This window comes from Rana temporaria, chromosome 4, assembly GCF_905171775.1.
Source record: "Rana temporaria chromosome 4, aRanTem1.1, whole genome shotgun sequence".
Lineage (NCBI taxonomy): Eukaryota > Metazoa > Chordata > Amphibia > Anura > Ranidae > Rana > Rana temporaria.
In genome coordinates, this window is record NC_053492.1 from 206,374,871 (window position 1) to 206,402,672 (window position 27,802).

General features: G+C 42.4%; 1 protein-coding gene across 4 annotated transcripts in view; it reads left to right on the forward strand.

Annotated features, from left to right (window-relative positions):
• The window catches only part of CLCN2 (chloride voltage-gated channel 2), a 348,319-nt gene that overhangs the window by 221,312 nt on the left and 99,205 nt on the right, over positions 1 to 27,802 (forward strand). For all 4 annotated transcript variants that reach the window (XM_040349786.1, XM_040349785.1, XM_040349782.1 and 1 more), the window contains exons 14-15: positions 9,986 to 10,096; positions 10,172 to 10,385. In XM_040349786.1, coding sequence (XP_040205720.1) covers positions 9,986 to 10,096; positions 10,172 to 10,385 — 325 coding nt within the window. The remainder of the gene's footprint in view (positions 1 to 9,985; positions 10,097 to 10,171; positions 10,386 to 27,802) is intronic.

The following is a 27,802-nucleotide window of genomic DNA, read 5'->3' on the forward strand; positions in this document are numbered from 1 at the left end:
CACACTAACTTTCACTTATTAATTTTCACAATATTGGACACATTTGTTTCTGTTTTTGTTTTTTTCACAATTTCAAGTTTGTGGATTGTTTTTTGGCATATCAGCCCCTGGATGTCAACCTTTAATGCAATCTATTATTGTTTAATTACAATTTCACATCATTTTTTATTGGCGCAGCCTTTACATTTTCTATCTAGCTATTGTGTGTTATTCCACCAGTGCTGCTGCCTTTCACTTGATTTTTATTTTGATTATCTAAGCGCAGTTTTTTCTTTTTGTTTATAATCGGAGAAGCAGCCAAGAGGCCCATGGTAACTCTGGAGGAGCTGCAGAGATTCACAGCTCAGGTGGGAGAATCTGCCCACAGGAAAACTATTAGTCGTGCATTCCACAAATCGGGCCTTTATGGAAGAGTGGCAAGAAGAAAGCCATTGTTCAAAGAAAGGCATAGAAAGTCCAGTTTGCAGTTTGTGAGAAGCCACGTGGAGGACACGGCAAATGTGGAAGAAGGTTCTCTGATCAGATGAGCCCAAAATTAAACTTTTTGGACTAAAAGCAAAACGCTATGTGTGGTGGAAAACTAACACTGCACATCACCCTGAACACCCCATCCCCATTGGGAAACATTGGGTTAGCAGTATCATGTAGTGGGGAGGCTTTTCTTCAGCAAAGACAGGGAAGCTGGTCAGAGTTGATGGGAAGATGGATGGAACCAAATACAGGGCAATCTTGGAAGAAAAACTGTTAAGCCTCCCACACACGATCGGATTTTCCGACGGGATTTGTGTGTTGACAGCCTGTTGGCGGAATATCCAACCGTTTGTACGCTCCATCGGACAATTGTTGTCGGATTTTCTGCGGACAAATGTTGGATAACAGGCTTTAAAATTTTCTGTGGACAACGGTCTGTTGTCGGATTTTTTCGATTGTGTGTACATAAGTCCATCTGACAAAAGTCCAAAATACAAACACGCATGCTTGGAAGCAATGCTCACCAGACACAACATTAGCAGAAGGTGCCCAAAGGGTGGCGCTAAAGAGCTGAAAAACCACGTAGTACGTCACTATGTTCGTGTTTGCTGGCCAACAATTGTGTGCCGTTTGTATGCAAGACAAAATCCAGGCACACGCCCTTCGAACAAAAGTCAGACGCTTTGTCTGCGGAAAATCAGATCGTGTGTACGAGGCTTTAGTCTGCAAAAGTCTTGAGACTAGGAGGGAGGTTCACCTTCCAGCAGGACAAGGACCTTAAACATACAGCCAGAACTACAATGGAATGGTTTAGATCAGGGATATGCAATTAGTGGACCTCCAGCTGTTGCAGAACTACAAGTCCCATCATGCCTCTGCCTCTGGGTGTCATGCTTGTGGCTGTCAAAGTCTTGCTATGCCTCATGGGACTTGTAGTTCTGAAACAGCTGGAGATCCGCTAATAGCATATCCCTGGTTTAGATCAAAGCATATTCATGTGTTAGAATGGCCCAGTCAAAGTCCAGACCTAAATTCAGTTAAGAATCTGTGGCAAGACTTGAAAATTGCTGTTCAGACGCTCTCCATCCAGAGCTTGAGCTATTTTGCAAATAAGAATGGGCAAAAATTTCACTCTCTGGATGTGTAATTCTAGTAGAGACATCCCCAAAAAGACAGCTTGTAATTGCAGCAAAAGGTTGGACTGAATACAAATACATGCCACACTTTTCAGGTATTATAAAAAGAGAATTGAAAAGCATTTTTCATTTTCCTTCCACTTCGCAATTATGTGCCACTTTTTGTGTTGGTCTATCACATAAAATCCCAATAAAATATATTTGTTTCTGGTGGTAACATGACAAAATGTGGAAAATTTCAAGGGGTATGAATCCTTTCTTAGAGGCACTGTTGATCACATAAATTACACAAATTGGTCTACATTCTTCATATACAGAATTTGCCTTCAAGATAGAAGTAAATATATATTCAGTATTTATGGCATCTGTATAGTTGACTTTTTTTAATTATAAAGAACTTTTTGAGAGAGAGAGAGAGAGAGAGAGAGAGAGAGAGAGGCTATAGCCTCCGTTTTTTTGGTAGTGTCCTTTGGTGATGGACGCCTTCTCTTGCTGAGAAGAGTATTTTGTGCCTTTTTTAATCTAGAATATTCTTTCAGCTTCACTGAACCTTGGCTACAGTGGTGTTCTTCTGCGACTACTAGATCTGTCGATTCTACAAATGAATTTTGGGGGACTGTACCTGGAGCCCACTGCACTGAAGACAAGGGGCTGTCCTGTAAAGTTGCTTCTGCACTTGATTCTGCTGTAAGTGCTCCCCTTGGCACACAATATAGTGCATGGACTAGACATGGGGTCCTCTACAGGTTAGAAGTTGCGGTCTCCCTGGCGCAGAGCCCAGACTCTGAAAACCTTTGAAGCATACCCATCTGCGAGTGCAAGTCGGGAAAGGGTGTAAACCTTCCATATTATTGCATCTGATGGGTAATTGCAGGGCAGAAGCACTACAGACATTGCCCCAGGGTGCCCTTCTGTGTTCCCTACTTGTGGGTTTGATTCTTCTACTTATTTGCTGTAGGTCCACCATGACAGGGATGCTTTGGTTCCCTCTGTCCAGAACAATGTCATTTCTGGGGGCACACCTATGGTGACACTGTAGAACCATTCTGGCCTTTTTCATATGGCATTTTAGTGGCCTGTTTGGCTGGGGTGCCACAGTGCATATCCAGCATATGGTGCATACTGTGCCTGTACTGCTTCGATTTGGAGTTGGCTTTGGCTCCTGTGAAACTCTGATTTGCCTCTTTGGATACTGGGCACTGACCTGGAAGCATTTCCTGGTAGTGAAGGGCAAAGTAAAGCAGAGATGCTCCTATCTTGGGTGGCTATCCACAGGTGAGTAATTTCTCTCCCCACTCTGCTACAGCAGTGGATGAGTACCCCTTTTGGAGACAATTTTGTGCAGGAGTGGCAGACCAGAGACACAGGAACAAGGATCCTGAGGGTCTCAGCAGTTCAGACTCAGTCTTAAGCTCCCTATGGGGTGTTAGCACTGCGGTGCTGGGACCAGGTATCTTATCCTCAAATGGATGACCCTTTCCAGGTTTCCTCCAGGTAATTGTGTTGAACTGCCTTTCTAGTTCAGCCTTTGAATTCACTATTGAGACTGATGTGGCTTTTGAGGAAAGGGGGTGGGCAATTTGGATGAGGAGGCCTCGCTCTAAAAGGCCTTGGGTCAGGAGGATAACTCTAGTGCTAAAGAGTCTACTCACCCCATGTCATACTTGCCTCCACTGTGCAGCTTGTTTTGCAAAGAGTGGCCCCGATCCACATCTTCTGGGGTCCCTCAGCAGCTGTGTCGGCTCCTCCCCATATCCGCTAACCCCCTCTGGGAAGCTCTCTCCCATGGGGGTTAGCTTGCGGGCGCTCTCCCAAGTCCTGTAGCCGGTGTCCATAAGCCACTGACTACAGGACTCTGCCCCGCCCCCGGCTCTCGCATCATTGGAGTTTGACAGCAGCGTGAGCCAATGGCTGCGCTGCTATCAATCTATCCAATGAAGAGCCGAGAACAGCCAAGAAGACCCAGCCGACATTGAGCGCGTTCTCGACGTGGAACTTTCGAGGGCTCAGGTAAGTAAACAGGGGGGCTGGGGGCCTGCAATTGCGAATGTTTTTTCGCCTTAATGCATAGGATGCATTAAGGTGAAAAAACATGAACCTTTACAACCCCTTTAAACCAGTGAAAGACCTTTTCAGGTTCATCCACTTCTTGAACCCGTCATGGTTAGGGGGTGATGGTTAGTATCACCCAAAGAATACTTTCTCGCTAAGTGTTTTACACAGCAGTATTCTTTTGAGGAAAGTGTTGCCACAAGTGAGCACTTCTGTGGTACTAGATACTATAGAAATTTTTCTACACCGCCTTGATGTGGTGCAGGCTGTGAGTGTTTTAAGCTGCTGCTGATTTTTGCAAATCTTTTTCACAGTTTGTTCTGCCAGAAGGGTTTCACAAGGGTCTCCCTGTGTCTTGTTCCACCATAGCTATGTGGATTAGACATGTCATTTTCATTACATCTGATTCCAAAGCTGCCACCTGGGCTTTTTATTCACATGTTTGTCAAGTTCTGACAGCGTTAAACCTCTTTGGATGCCAGTTTTCGGGTGTAAGGTGCTATAGACTGTTCTGAGTTCTCTGCATTGGCATGGTTTGTCATGTTGCCCACCCCTAGTTAGACCGCCTTTGGACGTTCCCATTGTAAGAATTCAAGAAGCCTGTCTTCTGTACTTTACAGTCAGGAAAATATGATTTGTGAGTTGAAAATAAAAAATACTTCCTGGAGTACATTACAGGGCACAGGTCCAAGACCTCTGTTATGATGACCTGTCTTATGATCTCTTGCATGCTTCAAAACTGAGGCTATTGGAAAGTGGGAAGAGTTGTATAGGGGATGTTCCTTCAGCCTTTCTTTTTTGGCAATGACCAATCGCCTGAATGTAGCTGCATATAATCCAGTTGTAAGGCATAAAGCTGTTAATCGGATAACTTTATATTTAAAAGCTTTTCAATTCCTGAAAGGGAGAAAACACAGTATACAAAAAAGCTCAATAACATACTAAGGTACAGTGCATATTACTTCAAACCGCTTCTTTTTGAGTGACGAGCTTTGCGCATTGTGATTTTTCTGCGATTGCAGCATAATTTATTGTGGCAAAATTGCACGGCAATTGGGGTGCCATTAAGGCACCCCAAGTAATGGAATCGCAAACGTGTCCCACTTTTTTGCCACGATTTGGAAATTGCCTTGGTGTAAAGGGAGCCTCAGGGTATTTAGCCACACTCCCCACGTTTTTTCAAATGTATTCAGACATCCATGGTGCTGGTAGGTCAACTTTTCCAAATTATTGGCCCACTGTTGGTACGGGAGAGAGTCATTTCATGGCTATCAATTTCCTAGCTATAAATCGCAAACGGTTTATGGGCACAGGTAGCTGGTCATCCTCCTCTGGAGTATCCAGCCATCCCAGAATACAAGTCAAGGGAGTGGGGGATTCTGAGAGTTCAATGCCAGATTAACCATGTCCACTACTGCCTGCCCAAACCTGAAAAATTTAGGGCAGCGCCAAAACATATGCATTATATTCCCTATGTCCCGAAGACATAAAACTCTGCCAACATACAGTTGTGCTCATAAGTTTACATACCCTGGCAGAATTTAAGATTTCTTGGCCATTTTATCATTGAGCAGTTTCAAACGTGCAGTTCATGCAAGACAGCCCAAGAATTTATAGGAACTGGAGGCTTTTTTGCCAAAAGGATTGGGCAGCTTTACCATCTGAGAAGATAAAGAGCCTCATTTCTGATTAAGCCCTGGTTCACACTGGGCTGCGGGAGTGAAGCCGTGCGAGTGCAGCTGAACTCGCACGGCTTCACTCCCGCTGGCAGTCCCGATTTCGGCCGCGATTTAAGAGACATCTGTGAAGGTTTCTGCACAGATGACTATGTAACTCGTGGCCCGAAATCGCAAAAAGTAGAACAGGAACTACTTTTTGAAATCGGTGCGGCGTCGCACCGATTAGGACGATGTCATTGCCGGCAAATGCCGCCGATTTGAGATGCGATTTCACATGTGAAATCGCATCTCAAATCGAAGCAAATCGTACCCAGTGTGAACCTGGGCTTAGAGTTTGAACGTTGCTGATTGGCATTCTTGATTCCTTGGATATCTTTTTATATCCCTTTCCTGTTTTATACCGTTCAACTACCTTTTCCCGCAGATCCTTAGACAATTCTTTTGCTTTCACCATGACTCAGAATCGTCAGTGCAGCACTGGATAAAAGATGCAAGGCTCTGTCAGGAGTACAGAAATTCATTGACCTTTTTATGTACACACACTAATTGTAAGCAACCAGATCACAGGTGAAGATGGGTACCTTTTTAATGGCACCCTTTGTGTCAACTTGTGTGCATGTTATCAGGCCAAAATCACCAGGGTATATAAACTTTTGATCAGGGTCATTTGGGTAGTTTCTGTTGCCATTATGATTTAAAAAGAGTAAACACATTTGATTGATGATAAATGGCTTCAGCCAAACACTAAACATGAGTGAAAATGTTTGTGTTCATTCATATTCTCTGAATAATGGCCAAGAAATCATAAATTCTGCCAGGGTATGTAAACTTATGAGCACAACTGTAGAGAGCAAATTTTGCAGTGTCTAATGAATGCACCCTATAATGTTTATTTGCACATTTACAACTTTGTAAAATGATTAAAGCCGAAATATCTTCAGTAGATCTTGGGTTCAATGTCAGACTCTTGCAGACACTGACTACAGCTCTGTGTCTGTACCTCTAAATGGGTTGTCAGTTTCAGAGCTCTAGGCACCATGAATGGACTGATCAGAATGCTTGCAGTCCAATGAAACTACACGTATGTCTGCCACAGTGGATGATGAGACTCATGGTTTATTCATTTACAGATTGCTGTGAATGAATGACGTGGCTTTGCGGGTGGGACCCACACATCTGCACCAAATTTAAATCTAACAGCAGGTTCGGGGGGGATCCCCCTTCTCTCCTTCCCTCCTTCCCACTTTTAGGAACTGGGTGCGTGCTGTGCTCAAACATGTTAAATGATGTACCCGAAATACGGGTGTAACATGTTCCAAAAGGTGAACCTATCCTTTAAGTTACAAAAAACAATCTGTGTATTTGCTATTTTCAGATTTGTGCACCTGTCAGGACCAATGGAGTCCATCTTGCTCTCCCTGTGTGTGTGGTGAAGGAAATGGCTGCACATAAGATTGTAGTTCTAAATAGGAGCTTGCAAGTAGTGGAGACTCTGGCAGGGTCCTGTCAATCAGGTCCCTGGAGTTGGGCAGCGTGACCAGGGGTACAGTATGAATAAGAAGCTCAGAGGTGAAAAATTTTAAAAAACGCAAGTGTGTGCAAGTTTTTCTATTATCGGCTAATTTAGCAAAAAAAAAAAATAACTAACCGTCTGCCGGCAGAATGCCACTCCTGTGCAAATTGCTGTAGCTGTACGCAGGCGCGACATAGGAGCTGTATAAATGGTCCCAAAATGGTGTCAAGTGTCCGATCTGTCTGCCGTAATGTTGCAGTCCAGATAAAAAAAAGTTGCAAAAAATAATAAAAATTCCCAAATCTATGCCCTATTTTGTAGACGCTATAACATTTGCGCAAACCAATCCATATACGTTTCTTGCAAAAAAAATTCTACAAAAAATATGAAGAATACATATTGGCCTAAACTGAGGAAGAAATGTTGTTTTTTATATATTTTTGGGGGATATTTATTATAGCAAAAAGTAAAAAATATTGCTTTTTTTTCAAAATAGTCCGTCTCTTTTTTGTTTATAGCGCAAGAAATAAAAACCGCAGAAGTGATCAAATACCACCAAAAGAAAGCTCTGTCTGTGGTAAAAAAAACGTCAATTTTGTTTGAGTACAGCGTCGCTTGACTATGCAGCACCATATCGCAAAAAATGTCCCGTTCAGGAATGAGGGTTAATTCTTCTGGGGCTGAAGTGGTTAAAGAGGATTTAAAGCCTAAACATGTTTTACCCTAATGCATTCCGTGCATTAAGGTAAAAAACACTTACCTGAGCCCTCGCTCTGTGCCGGACTCCCTGCTCTCACTGGCTTTGCTGAGGCAATGTGAGCTATTGGCTCTTGCTGCTGTCAGTCAAAACCTATGGAGGGAGAGTGGGTGTTTGGGTCCGAGCTGTCCTGTGTGTGTCTATGGACACAGGCAACATGGCTTTGGATCGAGCCCACAGGTGTGCCACACAAGAAAGCCACCTCCTGTGGTTTGACACTGAGAAGAGGAGGATCCAGGAGCGCCAGTAGGTGACTCCAGAAGAGGATGATCAGGGCCACTCTGCAATTTTATTGCACATAGCAGAAAAAAGTAGGACATATTTGATTAAAAAATATATATATATATATATATATATATATATATATATATATATATATATATATATATATACTGTACAACCACCTAAATACCGCTTTAAAGTTATAGAAAATTCATAGATGAGTCCGGGTTCACACTTGTACGACAAACGCTCCGACATTGGGAGCTCATGTCACATTACATGTCAAAATCAATGTTTCCCTGTTTGAGCTGTCTTAACTGTTTCGACACATGCGGGTGAGTCGTTGTCCTATAGACTGTATACACAAAGTAAGTCAGTGCAGTCTCGCCACTCCCCAGCCATGCTGAAGGCTCCTAATGCCTCATGGACAGGATTCACATGGACATAGTCCACCAGAGCTTCGTATGTGCAGTGTCGGCCCGCAGGTAGATAACGTAGGTGTGGGAGTCTGCAGGATCTGGCCTAAGAATGGACGTCACAGGGGTAATGATGCTGTGCTGACATTTTTCGTTTGTGAAAACAAGCTTCTTCAGAGCAAGGAGAGGTTCAGCTGAGGTGCCTTAAAGTGGACCTTCAGTCTTTTTTTTTTCCTCTAGTAAATCTTCTACAAAACTTTTATTTTTTTCTGCCAGTAAATACCTTATACAGCCCACTTCCTGTTTCTTGTCTGGTAAAAAGCCTAGGCTTGACATCATGCACAGCTCTCTATCTCTCATTCTTGTGAGAGTTTGCCAGGAAGGGAGGGGGTGATGAGTCATAAGAGGGCCAATGAGAGCTGCAGATCCCCTCTGCTCAGTGATTTCCCCTAGAAATCTCCCTTAATATCTCTTATTCTCTCTCCCTCAACCCTTCCTTTCCACTCTTATCCCCCCCCCCCATACAGAACTGCAAGAACAGAAGACGCCAGGGTCAGAGGTCTGGAGTAGGAGTAGACTTTCTCTGGCACTGAGCTTATCTCTTACTGAAGCAGCAGCACAGCTGGTGTGAGCTCACTGGGGCTGCTGCAGCCACCTATTTTTTATTTTTTTTGGACTGCTAAAGAAACTTTGGTAGCTGCAGCAGCCCCAGTGAGCCACACTAGCTGCTTCAGTGAGATAGGTAGCTCAATGCCAGAGAAGGTCTCTCCACACCTGCTCCTCCCACTGTGGGCTTTCTCCACACCTGCTGTCCTCCCACTGTGGGCTCTCTCCACACCTGCTGTCCTCCCACTGTGGGCTCTCTCCACACCTGTTCCTCCCACTGTGGGCTCTCTCCACACCTGCTCCTTCCTCTGCGGGCTCTCTCCACACCTGCTCCTCCCTCCCCCTGCTCTCTCCTTCCTTGACCTGCTCGCCCGGCCATGGTTTTGTTGTCGGAATGTCCGATTGTGTCTACGCGGCATAAGTGTCATGAACTGAGGCAAGTACACACTATGATTATATGCTTTGTTCTTTTTTTTTTAATTCAGAGGTGTACAACCTCTTTATTGTACTTCTATGTTTTTTGGGGGGAAATGGTAAATAGATACTAGCACTTTTGTTATAGCCTCCCCTTAACATCTTTGTGAGTGAACCAAATTTGTTTTCCCGCTTGGTAATACATATCTAGTTGTCTGTTATCAGTTATCCAAGCATACTTTCTCCTTTGGACTAAAGTTAATGTAGACACATTGTGCAACCAAGCCTCAATGATTAGCATTTTCTTTCTGCTGTGTTGTGAACAGCAGCACATCCCTTTTTTTTATTAAAGTGTCTTTTTTTAACTGCATCAACATTAATCAGTAGCACATGCAAACTCCTGGGAGAATGACATTCTTATTGTTTCATACTGTAAATTATGTTTGTGATAAGGCTGCGGTTTAGCGCTGCATTTTTTTTTTTTTATGTGCTGTAATGTATCGGCTTTAGGGCTAATGCAATCCTGTCGGCATTGGGCTGCACTTGTTCATTTTTGCAGAAGGCTGTGAAAAGTATCTAAGTAGGACATTGTGCACCAAGAGGTGTAACAAGTAGCTCCCCAGTCTTACAACATTGTTGATGAACTTAAAGCAAATACCTCAAACAATCTACATAAATGCTTTTTAAATTATAATGATCTAATTTCTCTGCCTACACAGGTGCTGCATTTGGCAGGTTGGTTGGCGAGAGCATGGCTGCTTGGTTCCCAGATGGTATTCACAGTGATGGGAGTACATATCGAATTGTGCCAGGTGGTTACGCAGTTGTTGGTAGGTCCCTGTTTTCATCATCATTACTTGTTTCGTTACTATGCAGCCATCTTCATTTTTCTTTTAATTCACCAGGTGCCGCAGCACTGTCTGGAGCGGTCACACATACTGTGTCTACAGCAGTCATTGTCTTTGAGCTGACGGGTCAGATTTCTCACATCCTACCAGTGATGATTGCAGTCATTCTAGCAAATGCTGTAGCACAGAGTCTGCAGCCATCCCTTTATGACAGCATTATTCGCATAAAAAAATTACCTTATCTTCCAGAACTGGGTTTTGGTCACCAGGAGTAAGTATCGCCTTCTGATATATTAATATTGAACTACTGTCTGCTTATATATTGCTGGGGATCTATAAAATATAATACACTGTTTTCTAAAGTTGCATATTAGGCTGTGGCTAACTAAATATCACTTACAAAAGGAAAGAAGATCAAAACGGTTATTGCAAAAAGTGGAAGTGTAAAATATCATCTGGATTTGCCATTGGGCAGCTTGTGCTCAAAAACCAAAGAAATTATAATTTTCTAACATTGTGTTTTAGGTTATTAGATTATTGTGAAAAAACACTTTCAGATAATGAGAAAAAAAATCATTTGTTTGTACCAGATCCTGAGAGGAGATTTCCTGCCTCCAATATTTAGAGAACATGTTTGTAATGAAGGATTAAATTTGAATTGGAAATTGTGAATCTGGATTTCTCTTAAAATATTTATTAGAATTGTTGACTGACAATACACATCCCTTCATGGCTTCATATCCCATGGCTTTTACATTTTCCTAATAAATAGAAATACATGACACCTCCACCTGCAAAATAAAGTTAAAGCAAATTTGTACTTTACCAGTGAAACCATCACTAGCACACCATGTAGCTGCTCTCCAAATCTATCTTTTTGACATTTCAAAATTGTAATCCTTTAATTGAGACTAGTATAATAATTTTGATTTAAAGTTGCCACTGTTAAAGTAAATGGGGAACAATATATCCCTGTCCTGCAAACGTTTAAAAGTCACCTTGAATGTTCGTATATAATCCTGTAAACATTCAGAACACTTCTATGACTCTTAGCTGAATGCACCCTGGTTACCAAACTTCTCAGATAGGAAGGTGTGAATACATGTCCTTGAAGGAAATCCCCATGATGAAAAGAGGCCACCATCAATGGACAGATTTAATCTTGAACTTTTGTACCTTCACACACATGCCCTTTTGAAGGAGGATGTCTGGTTAGGCACTTGACAAATTAATCAAAGATGTCACAGGAGAGCTTTTTTTCAGTGGAAAATTCAAAAATCCACTTCTTCAATCGCCTCTACCTCTTCAAAACACTAAGCACCTCAATGATCTACCCAGGTTTCAAAACCCAAATTCAGCCCTGCCTTTTAATGTAAGACTTGGGCTACACAGCCCACCAAGACTTCCCTAAAGCCCTTTTCCCAATTAAAGGAGTTCTCTGACCTAAAACTTTTAACCCCCGCTGTGCCCGGGTTGTAAAACTATACAAAATAAACTTTCACTTACCTGCCTACGATCCCCCGTTGTCCCTCAGCCTATCAGCGGCCGCGACGGGACATTGCTGCGGCCGCTGATAGGCTGAGCGCACTGTGAGTCACCGACCCGCAGGAAGCGGAAGAGACCGGGACGGCGATATCGGAACAACGGGGGAGAACTCCTTTAAGGTGTGCCCTCACTCCTAAGCTGGGGCAGACTTCTGCTATAGTTTGTCTGGGTCACAGACCTGAGAGTTCAATAGGTGGTTTCAAAGGAGTACAAAATAAAGTTCAAATCTCTATCCCCTCATTGGTGGATAATCATCCGCTGACATCAGTTTTCGCTAAGCTGTGTTTTTCATGACGGAAGAAACCCCTATTTTTTTCATTTGTAAAAAAAAGAACGAAAAATGGATGTTGGCGGACGATCCGCTTACATCCGATCTGCTGACATATGTTTTTAAACCGTTTTTCTCCTCATTAAACACACTGTATATAGCTGGTTGCTGAGGAGGTGGGCCGCATCCTTAACAAATGATGAGTCATCAGCAGACAGCTGAATGTAAAAATAAAAAAATTGCCGACAAAAACAATTGTGAAAAAAATGGTGTGGGATCCCCTCCTCCCCAGGTCCATACCAGGCTCTTCGGAAATAATGCCATTTTTTTTTAAACAGCGAGCATGCAGCTGGCAGGTAAGGAAAGGGAGGGGATGAGCGAGCGCGCCCCCCCTCTCCTAGACCATACCAGGTCACATGCCCTCAACTTGCCTGCCCCCCCATGTGAATGGGTATTGTGTACATTCTACCCCTACCCATTCACCAAAAAGGCAGTGAAATGTAAAAAAAAAACAAGGTTCCTTTTATTAATAGCTCCCAGTGTTTTCTCCCAGTGCTGTCCTCTCTTCTCCCCCTCCTGCCGCCGTCTTCTCCTCCTCCTGCCGCCGTCTTCTCCCCCTCCTGCCGCTGTCTTCTCCCCCTCCTGCCGCCGTCTTCACACCACCGTCGTCTTACTCGCTAAAAAAATGAAAAAGCCACTGTTCTGTTGCCATCTTCCTCTGTTGTGTTGTCTGCTCTCTGGCATCTGTTATATAGTAAAAAAAAATCTTTCCAAAAAGGAAAAAAAAAACACTGCGCTAACGAATAAATAAATATAAAATGTGAAGAAGTCCCAAAAATGATAAAGGGAATGAGCTGTCAGTACCAATTACTTAAGATACCCAAAGTAAACCAACAATATATAAAAATGAGGTACAGCACTAAGTGAGCAATTATATAACCAAATAACGGAAAATAAATGAATATCCAAAATATTAATAAAAAATGTGAACAACAAACAACTGTGACATAGACGTTCCAAACTAGGAATATGAAAGTCCATAAACTGTGATTCACATCAAAATAAAGTGAATAGAAAAAAGTCCATAGATTGTGATTAGCATCAAAATAAAGCGAGTAGAAAGAAAATCTTCTTCCACCAAAAAAGACACCCAAATCGTGACCACACCACCACATATGGATGACTGTCATTACAGCGGTCTAATGAGGCACAGGGATGTTTATAGTCTTCCCGAATAGACTGGCTCCAAGCACGTATGATGAGGTAACAATTCCCGAATGCACTCGCTCCAAAAGGTTGATGATTCAAAATCTCATGGAATGAGAAACAAAGGAGGACCCCATAGCGTGATACCGTTTGAAAGCGGGTTTAATAGAAAGATAAAGTTGCACTTACAATTAAGTTGGTTAAAATGGCACGGTACATATGAGTATGGGGGAAATGCGGCGTCTCCTCTGATCCTATCCTGCCTGCTAGGCTCCGTGGTTGCGTATCTCCGTATTCAGGGCGTGATGACGTTCCACTCAGCAAGGCCACACCAGCTGTTATATAGCCATTGGGCATGGCCATCAGATGACGTCTCATGGAGAGCCCGCCCACCCCCTGTGATGCCACTGGGAAAAGACAAGCTATTAAGGAATTGTCAATAACTGGCTCTTGGGTTTTCTTTTTTTTTTTTTTTTTTTTTTAGCTTCCGAAAAGCCCCCCACCTACAGACCCTGGCAACCTGTCGGGAGAAGACCCTTGTCCCTGTCAACTTGGGGGCAAGGTGCTTTGGGGTGGGGGGCCCTCGCTGTCCTGTCCTGCCGGGCTGCATACTCAGATAAGTGTCTGGTATAGATTTTGAATCCATACTAGACCCAGAGGGCCTGGTATGGACCGGGGGGGGGGGGACCTCACGCCTTTCTTTTCACTTTTTTTTTTTTTTTTTTTTCGGACAATTTTTTTCTTTTACATTTAGCTGTCCGCAGGGAACCCCACTGACAGCTGAAGACCCACCAGCTGTTAAGGATGCACTGGCTGGCTTCCTGGCCCCCTCTTTAACAACCAGCTACAATTGTAATCATACGTTTACATACCCTGGCAGAATTTGATTTCTTGGCCATTTTTCAGAAACTATGAATGATGGCACAAAAACATTTCTTTTACTCGTGGTTAGTGTTTGGCTGAAGCCATTTATTACCAATCAACTCTCTTTTTAAATCATAATGGCAACATAAACTACCCAAATGACCCTGATCAAAAGTTTACATAACCCAGTTCTTAATACTGGGCCATATTCTCAGAAGAGTTACGACGGAGTATCTCGGGAAACTCCGTCGTATCTCTCTTTTTTGACCCGCGTATCTATGCGAGTGATTCCTAGAATAATTTTCGCATAGATACGCTGAAGGTCCGACATGTGTAAGTCACTTACACTGTCGGATCTTAAATGTAATTCGCCGCTGGCCGCTAGGTGGCGTTTACGTTCAGGTCTCATTCGTTTATGCAAATGAGCCTGATACGCCGATTCCCGAACGAAATCGCGTCACGTAACCGTCGCTTACGTCGTTTGCGTAAGCGTAAGGTTACCCCTGCTATATGAGGGGTAACCTTACGCCAGTCCCACGTATGCCATGTTAAGTATGGCGTCGGGTCCGCGTCGTCTTTTCCCGTCGGGTACGTCGTTTTCCTAAGTCGTTCTTGAATACGATGTTACGTCAATGACGCACACGTCGGCGTCATTGACGTTTTCCGCCGAGTACTGGAGCATGCGCACTGGGCTATTTTTAGCCCGGCGCATGCGCAGTTCGATCGGAACGGGGGCGCGCTTAATTTAAATATAAGCCGCCCCCTTTGAAATACGCGTGGATACGCCGGGCCTTTTACACTACGCCTCCGCAAACTACGGAGCAAGTGCTTGAGAAATATGGCACTTGCTCCAGTAAGTTGGGGCGGCGTAGTGTAAATAGCTTGCGCGAGGCCGCCGCAGATTATTGGAGAATCTGGCCCACTGTGTATTGCCCCCTTTTAACATCAATGACTGCTTGAGGTCTTTTGAGGTATTTGTGGATGAGGCTCTTTATCTTCTCAGATGGTAAAGCTGCCTATTCCTCTTGGCAAAAGGCCTCAGTTCCTGTAAATTCTTGGGCTGTCTATCATGAACTGCATGTTTTTAAGATCTCCCCAGAGTGGCTCAATGATATTGAGGTCGGGAGACTGAGGTGGCCACTCCGGAACCTTCACTTTATTCTGCTGTAGCCAATGACTGGTCAACTTGGCCTTGTGTTTTGGATCATTGTCATGTTGGAATTTCCATGTACGTCCCTTATGTAGTTTCCTGGCAGATGAATGCAAATGTTTCTCCAGTATTTTTTGATAACATGAGGCATTCCTCTTGCCAACAATTTTGACCAAATTTCCTGTGCCTTTGTAGCTCGCACATCCCTAAAACCTCAGCGATCCACCTCCATACCTTTCATCATAGGCCTTGTTGACTCCTCTCCAAATGTAGCGTTTATGGTTGTGGCCAAAAAGCTCAGTTTTGGTCAGAAGGTGCCAGAAGGTTTGAGGCTTGTCTTTGTGCTGTTTGGCGTATTGTTGGTGGGATATTTTTTGGCATTTGTGTAGTAATGGCTTTCTTCTGGCGACTCGACCATGCAGCCCATCTTTCTTCAAGTCCCTCTTTTTATTGTGCATCTTGAAACGGCCACACCACATGTTTTCAAAGAGTCCTGTATTTCACCTGAAGTTATTTGTGGGTTTTCTTTGCATCCCAAACAATTTTCCTGGCAGTTGTGGCTGAAATCTTAGTTGGTCTACCTGACCGTGGTTTGGTTTCAACAGAACCCCTCATTTTCCACTTGATTAGAGTTTGAACACTGCTGATTGGCATTCTCCATTCCTTGGATATTTTTTTATATTCCTTTTCCTGTTTTATAATGTTCAACTACCTTTTCCTGCAAATTCTTTGACAATTCTTTGCTTTTCCCATGACCCAGAATCCAGAAATGTCAGTGCAGCACTGGATTAAAGATGCAAGGGTCTATCGGGAGTCCAGAAACGCATTGACCTTTTTATACACACACACACACTAATTGCAAGCAAACCGATCACAGGTGAGGATGGTTACCTTTAACCACTTAAGGACCGAGCCTCTTTCTGAGATTTGGTGTTTACAAATTTAAAGCAGTTTTTCTTGCTAGGAAATTACTTGGAACCCCCAAACATATTTCTTTATCGTACATCACGGGACACAGTCTAGTAATTACTATGTGGGTTATATTCCACCTTCAGCTGCTGGACACTGGTGTAATCAATTAGACAGGAAGTTTCCTTCCTATATAACCCCTCCCATACTGGGAGCACCTCCAGTTCTTTTCGCCAGTGTCTAAGGTGTTGGTCACGAGTAAAGCTGTGCTCTGAGGAGCTCCACTGGAGGGATCCATGCTGGATTTAAAAAGCCTCCATAAAGACCAGATCCATCCAAAGTGCCATTGAGGCCCAAGTGGATGGTACCTGGGGCCTTGTATCTGAAGCACAAGGTTTTTGCCTGTAATGCCTCTCCTTGGACAGCTGAATCCTGGGTGCCAGTGCTTTGGTTATACCAAAAACCAAAAGTTACTGACAGGATGCGCTACAGGTCCAGGGCAGTGGATTTCCGAGTGGTGCCTGGTCCCTGAAGGTCTGTTGACTTAACCCGCCGTGATGGGTGAAGATTGGGTCTGTCTGTGCTCAGCAGTATCCTGCAGCAGGGATAAGGTAAGTGAAGACAATCCTAGGTAAATACCTTAAGGACTATCTTCCATGAGTAGCTGCATGTCTTATCTGTTTTGCCCCACTAGAGGCAGTAAAGAGACAGGAACGAAAGCTCAGTGTCAGCCGGTCTGTTGAGCTGCTCACTTCCTCCGCTTCAGACTCTGCCACAGTTGTGGAGGGGGGTCCCCTCTTAGTCTGAGATCCACGGCGCTCCTTTTGGCGGATCTCTCTCCCCATCTCCTCCATTTCCCTGCGCGCATGCTTTTGAAGCCGGTAGGCGGGGGAAGGGGGATGTGGTTGCCACTGGCGTGCGTGTGCATGCCGGCTCATGGTGCAGGCGCAGGGCAGGCCCTTCAAAAAGCCCAGACGTCAGATCTGTAAAGCCAGAGGGACACAGCAGCTTGGGGCACGTAAGCACCTCCTGTTTGTTGGATACAGACATACCTAAGATGCCTACTCGGCATCAAGCTGTGCAGATTAGCAGCCATTGTTTTTTCACAGACTAAGTTCCGCTGTTGATGCACCTGTGTCAAGTTCCTCTGCTTTTAGCTTGGGACTTTGTCTCCCTGTAGAATAGGTTCAGGGGCAGGAATATAAAAGGGCACCAAGGTCTCGCCACCTGAATCTGGTGGCCTTAATCATGCTTGAATGATACCATCCTCCCCTGTAGAGACTTGAGGCAGCCCACAGGTTGAGCCATCAGCCCCCAACATTGCAATCACTCTGCATATGTCTGTTTGGATGTTTTTTGCTCTGCATTTGTTGGTCTATAAGAGGTTAACTGCTATATTCACAGCATCCTAACAAAAAGCAGAAACCAGAGTGTGCCCCTTTCCCTGCTCTAAATCCTCAAACAAAGGGATTAAAGTCCTGAGGATAAAGTCCTGAGCACCTGTTCCCTGTCAGAGGACAGGGAACAGGTGCAGTCTAACGAGGCATCGGAAGCCTCACAAGGTATGGAGTTACAGCTGCAGTCTTTTTCAATGATTCATATTGCATATTGCATATAACTTACCCTCAGTCTAGACGGCCAAAGCCTCTGTCTCCTCCTTGGGGTTTAAAAAAAAAATTCCCATAGGTTTGTACATTCCCACTCCTTTACTGCTACAGTTTATTTCTACTGGTTGGGCACCTGCATAAGCTGTATTTTTTCTCCTCCTAAAAACTCTAGCTGAGGAGTATAGGTTGCTAGAAAAACCTCCACAGGATCCTTATCCTGGTGTTGGCGTCAGGCTAGCCAAACGCACAACTTCTAGGATGCATAGTTGCTGGTGCACATTGCTAATGCACAGCAGCTATATCGCATGATTGCGGAAACACACGTCTGCAGAGGTTAACTTCCTCTTTACCAGTCCACATGTTTGCATAAAATACATGAGTTTGGAATGTACAAAATGCATGTGGGGTAAAAAGTAACAGAACATGTTTATTGTTGATCACATAAAGATGCATGTTTCTGTTTGTATGGATTGACATGGTTTTTACATAGTCGCATGATGCTTGGTCACATTAAAGTGCTTAAGTCGCACTGAGAGGCTTGTTTACATACAAAAGCCTAAAGTCGCATAAAAATGCTTGATTGCAAAAAGATTCTGGATCACACAAGGTTGCCTGATCACATGAATCCTTGATTACCCAAGGATACTTGGTCACACAGAGAGGCTTGTTTTCACAGAAATGCCTGAAGTCGCATAAAATGGCTTGATTGCATAAAGATGCTGGATCACACAAGGTTACATAGTTGCATAGTTAATCAGGTTAAAAAAAGACACAAGTCCATCCAGTTCAACCACAAACAAAATAAACAAACAAAATAAAAAACACCGTACAATCCAATTTGCTACAGCAGGGGAAAAAATTCCTTCCTGATCCCCCGAGAGGCAATCGGATTTACCCTGGATCAACTTTACCTACAAATCTTAGTACTCAGTTATATTATGTACATTTAGGAAAGAATCCAGGCCTTTCTTAAAGCAATCTACTGAGCTAGCCAGAACCACCTCTGGAGGGAGTCTGTTCCACAGTTTCACAGCTCTTGCTGTGAAGAAACCTTTCCATATTTGAAGATGAAATCTCTTTTCCTCTAGACGTAAAGAGTACCCCCTTGTCCTCAGTGTTGACCATAAAGTGAATAACTCAACACTAAGTTCACTGTATGGACCTCTTATATATTTGTACATGTTGATCATATCTCCCCTTATTCTTCTCTTCTCAAGAGTGAATAAATTCAGTTCTTCTAATCTTTGCTCATAGCTGAGCTCCTCCGTGCCTCTCATCACTTTGGTTGCCCTTCTCTGCACTTTCTCCAGTTCTCCGATATCCTTTTTGAACTGCATATTCCAGATGAGGTCTTACTAATGATTTGTACAGGGGCAAAATTCTCTCTCTCTCTCTCTCTCTCTCTCTCTCTCTCTCTCTCTCTGGAGTCCATACCTCTCTTAATACAAGAAAGGACTTTGCTCGCTTTGGAAACCGCAGCTTGGCATTGCATGCCATTATTGAGCTTATGATCAACTAAAACTCCCAGATCCTTCTCCACTACAGATCCCCCCAGTTGTACTCCCCCTAGCATGCATGATGCATGCATATTCTTAGTCCATAAGTGCATAACTTTACATTTATCAACATTAAACCTCATCTGCCACATAGTCGCCCAATTAGACAGAGCATTGAGGTCGGCTTGTAAATTGGAGACATCCTGCAAGGACGTTATTCCACTGCATAGCTTGGTGTCATCTGCAAAGACAGAAATGTTACTTTTGATCTCAGACCCAATATCATTTATAAATATATTGAAAAGTAAGGGTCCCAGGACTGAACCTTGGGGTACACCGCTGATAACCTTGGACCATTCAGCGTAAGAATCATTAACCACTACTCTGAATTCTGTCTTTCAGCCAGTTTTCTATCCATTTACAAACTGATATATCCAATCCTGTAGACCTTACCTTACACATGAGCCGTGTGTGTGTGGAACTGTATCGAATGCTTTTGCAAAATCCAAATATACCACGTTCACAGCCACGCCTCTGTCCAGGGTTTTACTTACCTCTTCATAAAAGGAAATCAGGTTTGTCTGACAACTTCTGTCTTTCATGAATCCATGCTGTCTGCTGCTTAAATAGTTTGTTTCCAGCAAGCACTCATCCATGTGGTCTTTTATTAGTTCCAGCATCTTCCCAACTATAGAAGTTAAACTAACAAGTCTATAGTTACTTGGTAAAGACTTTGTTCCCTTTTTAAATATAGGCACCAATCCAGTGGTACTATTCCTGTCATTAATGAGTCCCTAAATATTAGATACAGTGGCTTTGAAATTACAGAGCTCAATTCTTTTAGGATCCGTGGGTCCGTGGGTGGATGCCGTCTGGTCCAGGTGCTTTATCCACCTTTATGCTGTCTAAATATTTCTGGACCATATCACTTTTGAGCCATTGTGTATCATTTGGGGCTGTGTCACTACCACCCCCATTATGGACATGAGCTCCCCCATGCTCCATTGTATACACAGAGCTGAAGAAAGCATTTAATACATTTGCCTCCTCTTTGTCCCCAGTCACCCACTCTAGATTATTTTGTAAGGAGCCTACATGCTCAGACCTGACCTTTTTACTATTAATATATTTGAAGATTTTTTTGGGGTTTGTCCTACTATCTTTTGCAATCTGTCGTTCGTTTTGAATTTTTGCATCCTTGATTTCCTTTTTACATATCCTGTTATATTCTTTGTAACATTTAAACGACACTAGTGTTCCTTCATTTTTATATTTTTTAAAGGCCATTTTCTTTTTGTTTATAGCTTTTTTAACTTTCACTGTGAGCCACATAGGTTTTATTTTTCCCATTTTCCCATTTCTGTTCTGTGCCCATTGATGCCAATATTCCCTCCCAGTCCAAGTCCTGGAGAGCAGCCCTCATCCTTGGAAAATTTGCTCTTGAAATTAAGTGTTTTTATTTTTCCTGTGTGTATTTCTTGCTTTATAGTTAACATTAAATGAAATCATGTTATGATCACTGCTACCCAGGTGTTCCTTTATCTGAACATTAGTAATAAGCTCTGCATGGTTTGAGATTACCAGGTCCAACAGAGCATCATTCCTAGTTGGGGCCTCAATAAACTGCACCATAAAATTGTCCTGCAATAGGTTTTAAAATTTTTGTTTAACTGTCCCAGCAGTGCCATTATTCCAGTCAACTTCTGGGTAGTTAAAATCCCCCATTATTATCACCGTCCCAGCCCTTGCAGCCCTTTCCATCTGTGCAAGGAGCTGAGTCTCCACCTCCTCATTAACATTGGGTGGTCTATAACAAACTCCAATGATTAACTTTGAACTACGCACATCTGTATGCAGTTCCACCCATAATGCTTCAGCCTCATCACACTCTCCATCAACCAGGTCCTCTTTCACGCTTGCTTTGAGGTCACTTCTCACATAGACAGACCCCTCCACCCTCCAGGTTGCCTGATCACATGAGTCCTAGATTACCTAAGAAAACTTGGTCACACAGAGAGGCTTGTTTTCACAGAAATGCCTAAAATCTCATAAAAATGCTTGATTGCATGAAGATGCTGGATCACACAGGGGTGCTTGATCACACGAGTCCTTGGTCACACAAGGGTACTTGTCCGAATAATAGTGCTTAAAATGCATAAGATGTTTGATCGCATGAAAAATGCTGAATCGCATAAGGATGCATGATCACTTAGTTGCATGTTTGCCTAGATTTCGCATGGTTGCATAATGAGGCATGATAATTTAAGTTTCCTTAACCACTTAAGGACCGCCGCACAACGATATACATCGACAGAATGGCGAGGCTGGGCACAACGGCGTACATGTACATCCCTCTTTAAAAACCCAACCGTGTGTCGTGAGCGCGCCGGCAAAGCTGCGTTCGAGACCCGTTCCGAAGCTCCGTGACTGCGCCCGCGGTCCCGCAATCGGATCACGGGAGCTGAAGAATGGAGAGAGGTGAGTGTAAACAAACCTTCCCGTTCTTCTCTGTGGCTTGTCACTAATCGTCTGTTCCCCGTCAGGGGGAACGACGTTCAGTGACGTCACACGTCCAGCCATGCCCCCCTACAGTAAGAAACACACATTAGGACACACTTAACCCCTTTAGCGCCCCCTACAGGTTAACCCCTTCACTGCCAGTGTCATTTTCACAGTAATCGGCGCATTTTTATAGCCCTTTTTCCTGTTAAAATGACAATGGTGTCATTGCGATTTTTTTTTTTTTTTAACAAAAATAAGTGGAAGAATATGTATTGGCCTAAACTGAGGGAAAAAAAATGTTTTATATATTTTTTGGGGATATTTATTATAGCAAAAAGTTAAAAATATATTTTTGTTTATAGCGCAAACAATAAAAACCGTAGAGGTGATCAAATACTACCAAAAGAAAGCTCAATTTTTGGGGGAAAAAGGACGGCAATTTTCTTTGGGAGCCATGTTGCACGACCGCGCAATTGTCCGTTAAAGTGACGCTGTGCAGAATCGCAAAAAGGGGCCAGGTCCTTTTACCCGCATAATGGTCTGGGTCTTAATTGGTTAAAGAGTAAACACAGTTGATTGATAATGGCTTTAGCCAAATACTAACCATGAGTGAAAGAAATGTTTTTGTGTTGTTCATATTCTCTGAAAAATGGCCAAGAAATTATAAATTCTGCCACGGTATGTAAACTTATGAGCACTGTATATAAAGTGTTTGAAGTTCAGTCACTTTATTTATTTTTTTTTATTTTTTTTTTTAAACTGATGTCAGTGGATATTTAAACGGATGTAAAAATTGCCATGGTCAACCAAAGAAGTTGAGTGCACGTGCTCGGCATCATATCCAGAGTGCTGCCAGCATTGCTGCAGAGGTTGAAGGGGTGGGGGTCAGCCTGTTAGTGCTCAGATAATACGCTGCACACTGCATCAAATTGGTCTGCATGGCTGTTGTCCCAGAAGTAAGCCCTTTTCTAGAGATGATGCACAAGAAAGCCTGCAAACAGTTTGCTGATGACAGGCAGACTAAGGACATGGATTACTGGAACCATGTCCTGTTGTCTGATGAGACCAAGATAAACTTATTTGGTTCAGATGGTGTTAAGCATGTGTGGTGGCAACCAGGTGAGGAGTACAAAAGCAAGTGTGTCTTGCCTACAGTCAAAAATGGTGGTGGGAATGTCATGGTCTGGGGCTGCATGAGTGATGCTGGCACTGGGGAGCTGCAGTTTGAGGGAAATCTGAATGCCAACATGTACTGTGACATACTGAAGCAGAGCATGATCCCCCTCCCTCCGGAGACTGGGCCGCAGGACAGTATTCCAACATAACGACCCCAAACACACCCCCAAGATGACCACTGGCTTGCTAAACAAGTTAAGGGTAAAGGTGATTTACTGGTCAAGAATCTCTCCAGACCTAAACCCTATTAAGCCATCTGTGAGGCATCCTCAAATGGAAGGTAGAGGAGCGCAAGGTCTCTAACATCCACCAGCTCTGTAATGTTGTCATGGAGGAGTAGAAGAGGACTCTAGTGGCAACCTGTGAAGCTCTGGTGAACTCCATGCCCAAGAAGGTTAAGGCAGTGCTGAAAAATAATGGTGGTCGCACAAAATATTAACACTTTACGCCCCATTTTTGAAATTTTCACTTATGGGTGTGCTCACTTTTGTTGCCAGCGGTTTAGACAATAATGGCTGTGCGTTGCGTTATTTTGAGGGGACAGCAAATTTACACTGTTATACTCGCTACTTTGCATTGTAGTAAAGTGTAATTTCTTCAGTATTTTCACATGAAAAGATGAAAATATTTACAAAAATGTGAGGGGTGTACTCACTTTTGTGAGATACTGTGTGTGTGTGTGTGTGTGTGTGTGTGTGTATATATATATATATATATATATATATATATATATATATATATATATATATATATATATATATATATATATATATATATATATATATGTGTGTATATGTGTGTATATGTATGTATGTATATATATATATATATATATATATATATATATATATATATATATATATATATATATATATATATATATATGTATGTATGTATGTATGTATATATATATATATATATATATATATATATATATATATATATATATGTATGTATGTATATATATGTATATATATATGTGTGTGTGTATATATATATATATATATATATATATATATATATAAAATATATTACACACACACACTAGGGAAAATAATTATTTGATCCCCTGCAGATTGTGTAAGTTTGCCCACTTGCAAAGAAATTAAAGGTTTATAATTTTATCATAGGTGTATTTAAATGATAGAATATCAACCACGAATACAGAAAAATTAATAATACAAATGTTATAAATTGAGTTGCAGTTCAGTGAGTAAAATAAGTATCTGATCCCCAAGCATGACTTGGTGGAGAAACCCCTGTTGGCAAGCACATAGGTAAAACCTTTCTTGTAGTTGGTTACCAGGTTTGCACACATCTCAGGGGGGATTTTGGTCCACTCTTTATAGATATTCTCTAAATCCTTAAATGGGTTGTAAACTTGCGATTATTTAAAAAAAAAAAAATTTCACCTGAAAGGCAAAAGCCGTAATGAGCTAGTATGCACCGCATATTCGCTCATTATGAAATACTTACCTCGGAACGAGGTGAGAGAAACTTACCTGGTCCACGCCGAGCGAAATGTCATCTTGACTCGGCATGTCTTCCGGGTATCGCTGCTCCAGCGCTGTGATTTTGCTGGATCGGCGATGACGTCACTCCCGCGCGCATGCGTGTATACACCCGTCTGCTACTTAACTGACCAGATCAATATCCCAGGAGTTCTAATTCAAAAGTGTTCCTTTTTTGAGGAGCAGTATATATATATATATATATAGCAGGAGACAGGCAGTTACTCTAGGAGAGCTGGACAGAGCCGTAGAAGGTCCTTAACCCATCAGCAGGACCGGTATCTGCGCCTTTGTGCAAGGAGGAACAGGACAAGCACTGCCAGAGCCCTACAAAATGACCTCCAGCAGGCCACTGGTGTGAATGTCTGACCAAACAATCAGAAACAGACTTCATGGGGGTGGCCTGAGGGCCCAACGTCCTCTAGTGTGCTCTGTGCTCACTGCCGGATACTGTGGAGCTCGATTGGCATTTTCCATTGAACACCAGAATTTGCAGTTCAGCCACTGGTCCCCAATGCTTTTCACAGATGAGAGCAGGTTCACCCTGAGCGTATGTGACAGACGTGAAAGGGTCTGGAGAAGGCGCCGAGAACTTTATGCTGCCTGTAACATCGTTCAGCATGACCAGTTTGGTGGTGGGTCAGTGATGGACTGGGGAGGCATATCCATGGAGGGGAGCAAAGACCTCTACAGGCTACACAATGACACCCTAACTGCCATTAGGTATCGGGATGAAATCCTTGGACCCATTGTCAGACCCTACACTGGTTCAGTGGGTCCTGGGTTCCTCCTGGTGCACGACAATGCCCGTCCTCATGTGGCGAGAGCATGCAGCCAGTTCCCGGAGGATGAAGAAATTGATACCATTGAATGGCCCCCACACTCACCTAACCTAAATCCAAAAGAACACCTCTGGGACATTGTTTCGAACCATCCAGTGCCGCCAGGTTGCACCTCAGTCTGTTCAGGAGCTCAGTGATGCTCTGGTCCAGATATGGGAGAAAATACCCCAGGACACCATCCGTCGTCTCATTAGGAGCATTCCCTGATGTCAGGCATGCATATAAGCACTTGTGGGCAATACAAACTACTGAGGGCCATTTTGAGTTGTTGCAATGAAATTTCAGCAAATTGGACTAGCTTGCTGCATAATTTTTTCACTTTGATTTTCGGGATGTCTTTGAATTCAGCCCTCTGTAGGTGGATAATTTTAATTTCCATCAAATGATGTGCCATCCTTTCATTCCTATAACATTACCCTGTCCATATCAGTATAGACATCAAGCATGAGATTTTTGCCTGTTAAGATCGGATATGTTTTCATAATGTTCCTTTTAATTTTTTTGAGCAGTGCCTGTGTATATGTATGTGCATGTATGTGCGTGTGCGTGCGTGCGTGCGTGCGTGCGTGCGTGCGTATGTGTGTGTGTAAAAAGTTCAAGAGTTGCTGCACTTAAAATAGTTTCTTTATTTTTCAAATATCTTCATAAAGGTTACATACCAAAAAAGTATTCAAAATATTCAGAAGTGGATGATATGATATCCATTTAGGGCTTACATGCTTATGACCTTCCTCAGATCAAGTCAGAACACATCTAACAATTTCATGAAAGTCATGCGATTTTAAACACTTCACATACAAACTACATCAAATATGGAATCAATTACATGGTTAATTGCTTACTAATACAATCCAATTCCTACATGGTTATTTCAAACCATAGATACAAAAAAGGGTTAATCCAGCTGGCCACAGTCTCATAATTCCCCCAGGAGCCATCCTAGTGTCAATCTGAAAAATATATATATATATTACCTGAAAAGCATTGAAAAAGTATATATGTTAAAATGAAAGGGGGAAAAAAACATAAAAATAAATGCAGACACATATGCATCGATTGAAAAAATATAAATCATAAAAATAAATATAGATCCAAATCTGTGTTTAATCCATTAGGAGTGATAGTATTAAGACAATTTATCCAATGTACCTCACGTCTCCTCAAGGTAAGTTCACAATCACCACCTTTCCTATTTTTTTTCAATGACTTCTACTGCCATGTATTTTATTTGTGAGACTGCATGTCTTTTCTCTACAAAATGTCGGGCAAGTGGTAGCTGTGTTAGTTTATCTCTGATTGAATACTTATGACAGGCTATTCGATCCTTTACCTTTTCGGTGGTTACTCCAATATATAATAATCCACATGGGTATTTGATGGCATACACCACATATGATGATTGACAGGTGTAGTGTCCTTTTAGGCATCCTGTTAGTGTTTAGATTTAATCGTTTTTTTTTTTTTTAAATTAGTGCTTCAGGATATCTTCTCTGGATACATTTTTTTTCTCTATTTTATTTAATCTCTGTTGACAACATTGTGTATCATTTAACTATTCTCTGAACGCACATCAGCTGACTTTTTGGTATTGAATTAAAAACGCTACGTGTGAAAGCTTTCAAAGTGTAACAATTGATTACGATCAGTGGTTTTTACATATAGATCACTCATGATTTTCATAGTATTAAAACATAAGGTGGTATCTACAAAAGAAATTTCAGTTAATTTAAATTCCATATTACATTTTAAACCGGGGATAAGATAATTGAGATAACGATCGAATAGTAGTAAGGATTCAATGTCGCCACCCCACACAGCAAAAATATCGTCCACAAATCTATACCATCCCTGGCAGTGTTCAAAAAATAAATTACTGACATAAATAAATGAAACTTCAATCATGTTCATGAACGCATTTGCATATGGGGGTGCGACATTAGAACCCATCGCTGCCCCTCTCAGCTGTAAGAAGTGAGTATCCTTGAAAAGGAAATAATTTTCATCAAGTACTATTTTTAATAAATCCAACAAAAATTCAATCTGTTTACTCTTGTATAAACCTGAATCGATCAACAACCCCTGGCATGCTTCAATCCCTAACTCATGAGGGATTACTGTGTAAAGACTAGAGACGTCCCATGTGACCAGAATGGAATCAGGTGACAACTGTATATTTTGGATTTTGTCAAGAAAATCTGTAGTGTCTTTTTATATATGATTTTTGTGTTGTACAATAAAGGTGTAAGACACTTGTCTAAATACTGCGCTAGTGGTGTTGTCACAGATTCCATCCCAGAAACAATGGGGCATCCCGGAGGGTTGATTGGGTCCTTCTGGATCTTAGGTAGTATATATATCACAGGTGTGATTGGATATTCAGAAATAAGGAATGCTACGGTTTCATTATCAATAATCCTGTTTTTTAGTGCTGCTGTCAACACATTTTTAATCCTTATTTGAACCCTAAAAACAGGACTAGCGTATAATTTCCTGTGTGCTTTCATCTGCAAGATGTTTATATACTTCAAATTCATATCTTGAGGTGTCCATAACCACAATGGCTCCCCCCTTGTCGGCTCGGGACGACAAGGAGTTTAATACCGTAATTTCTT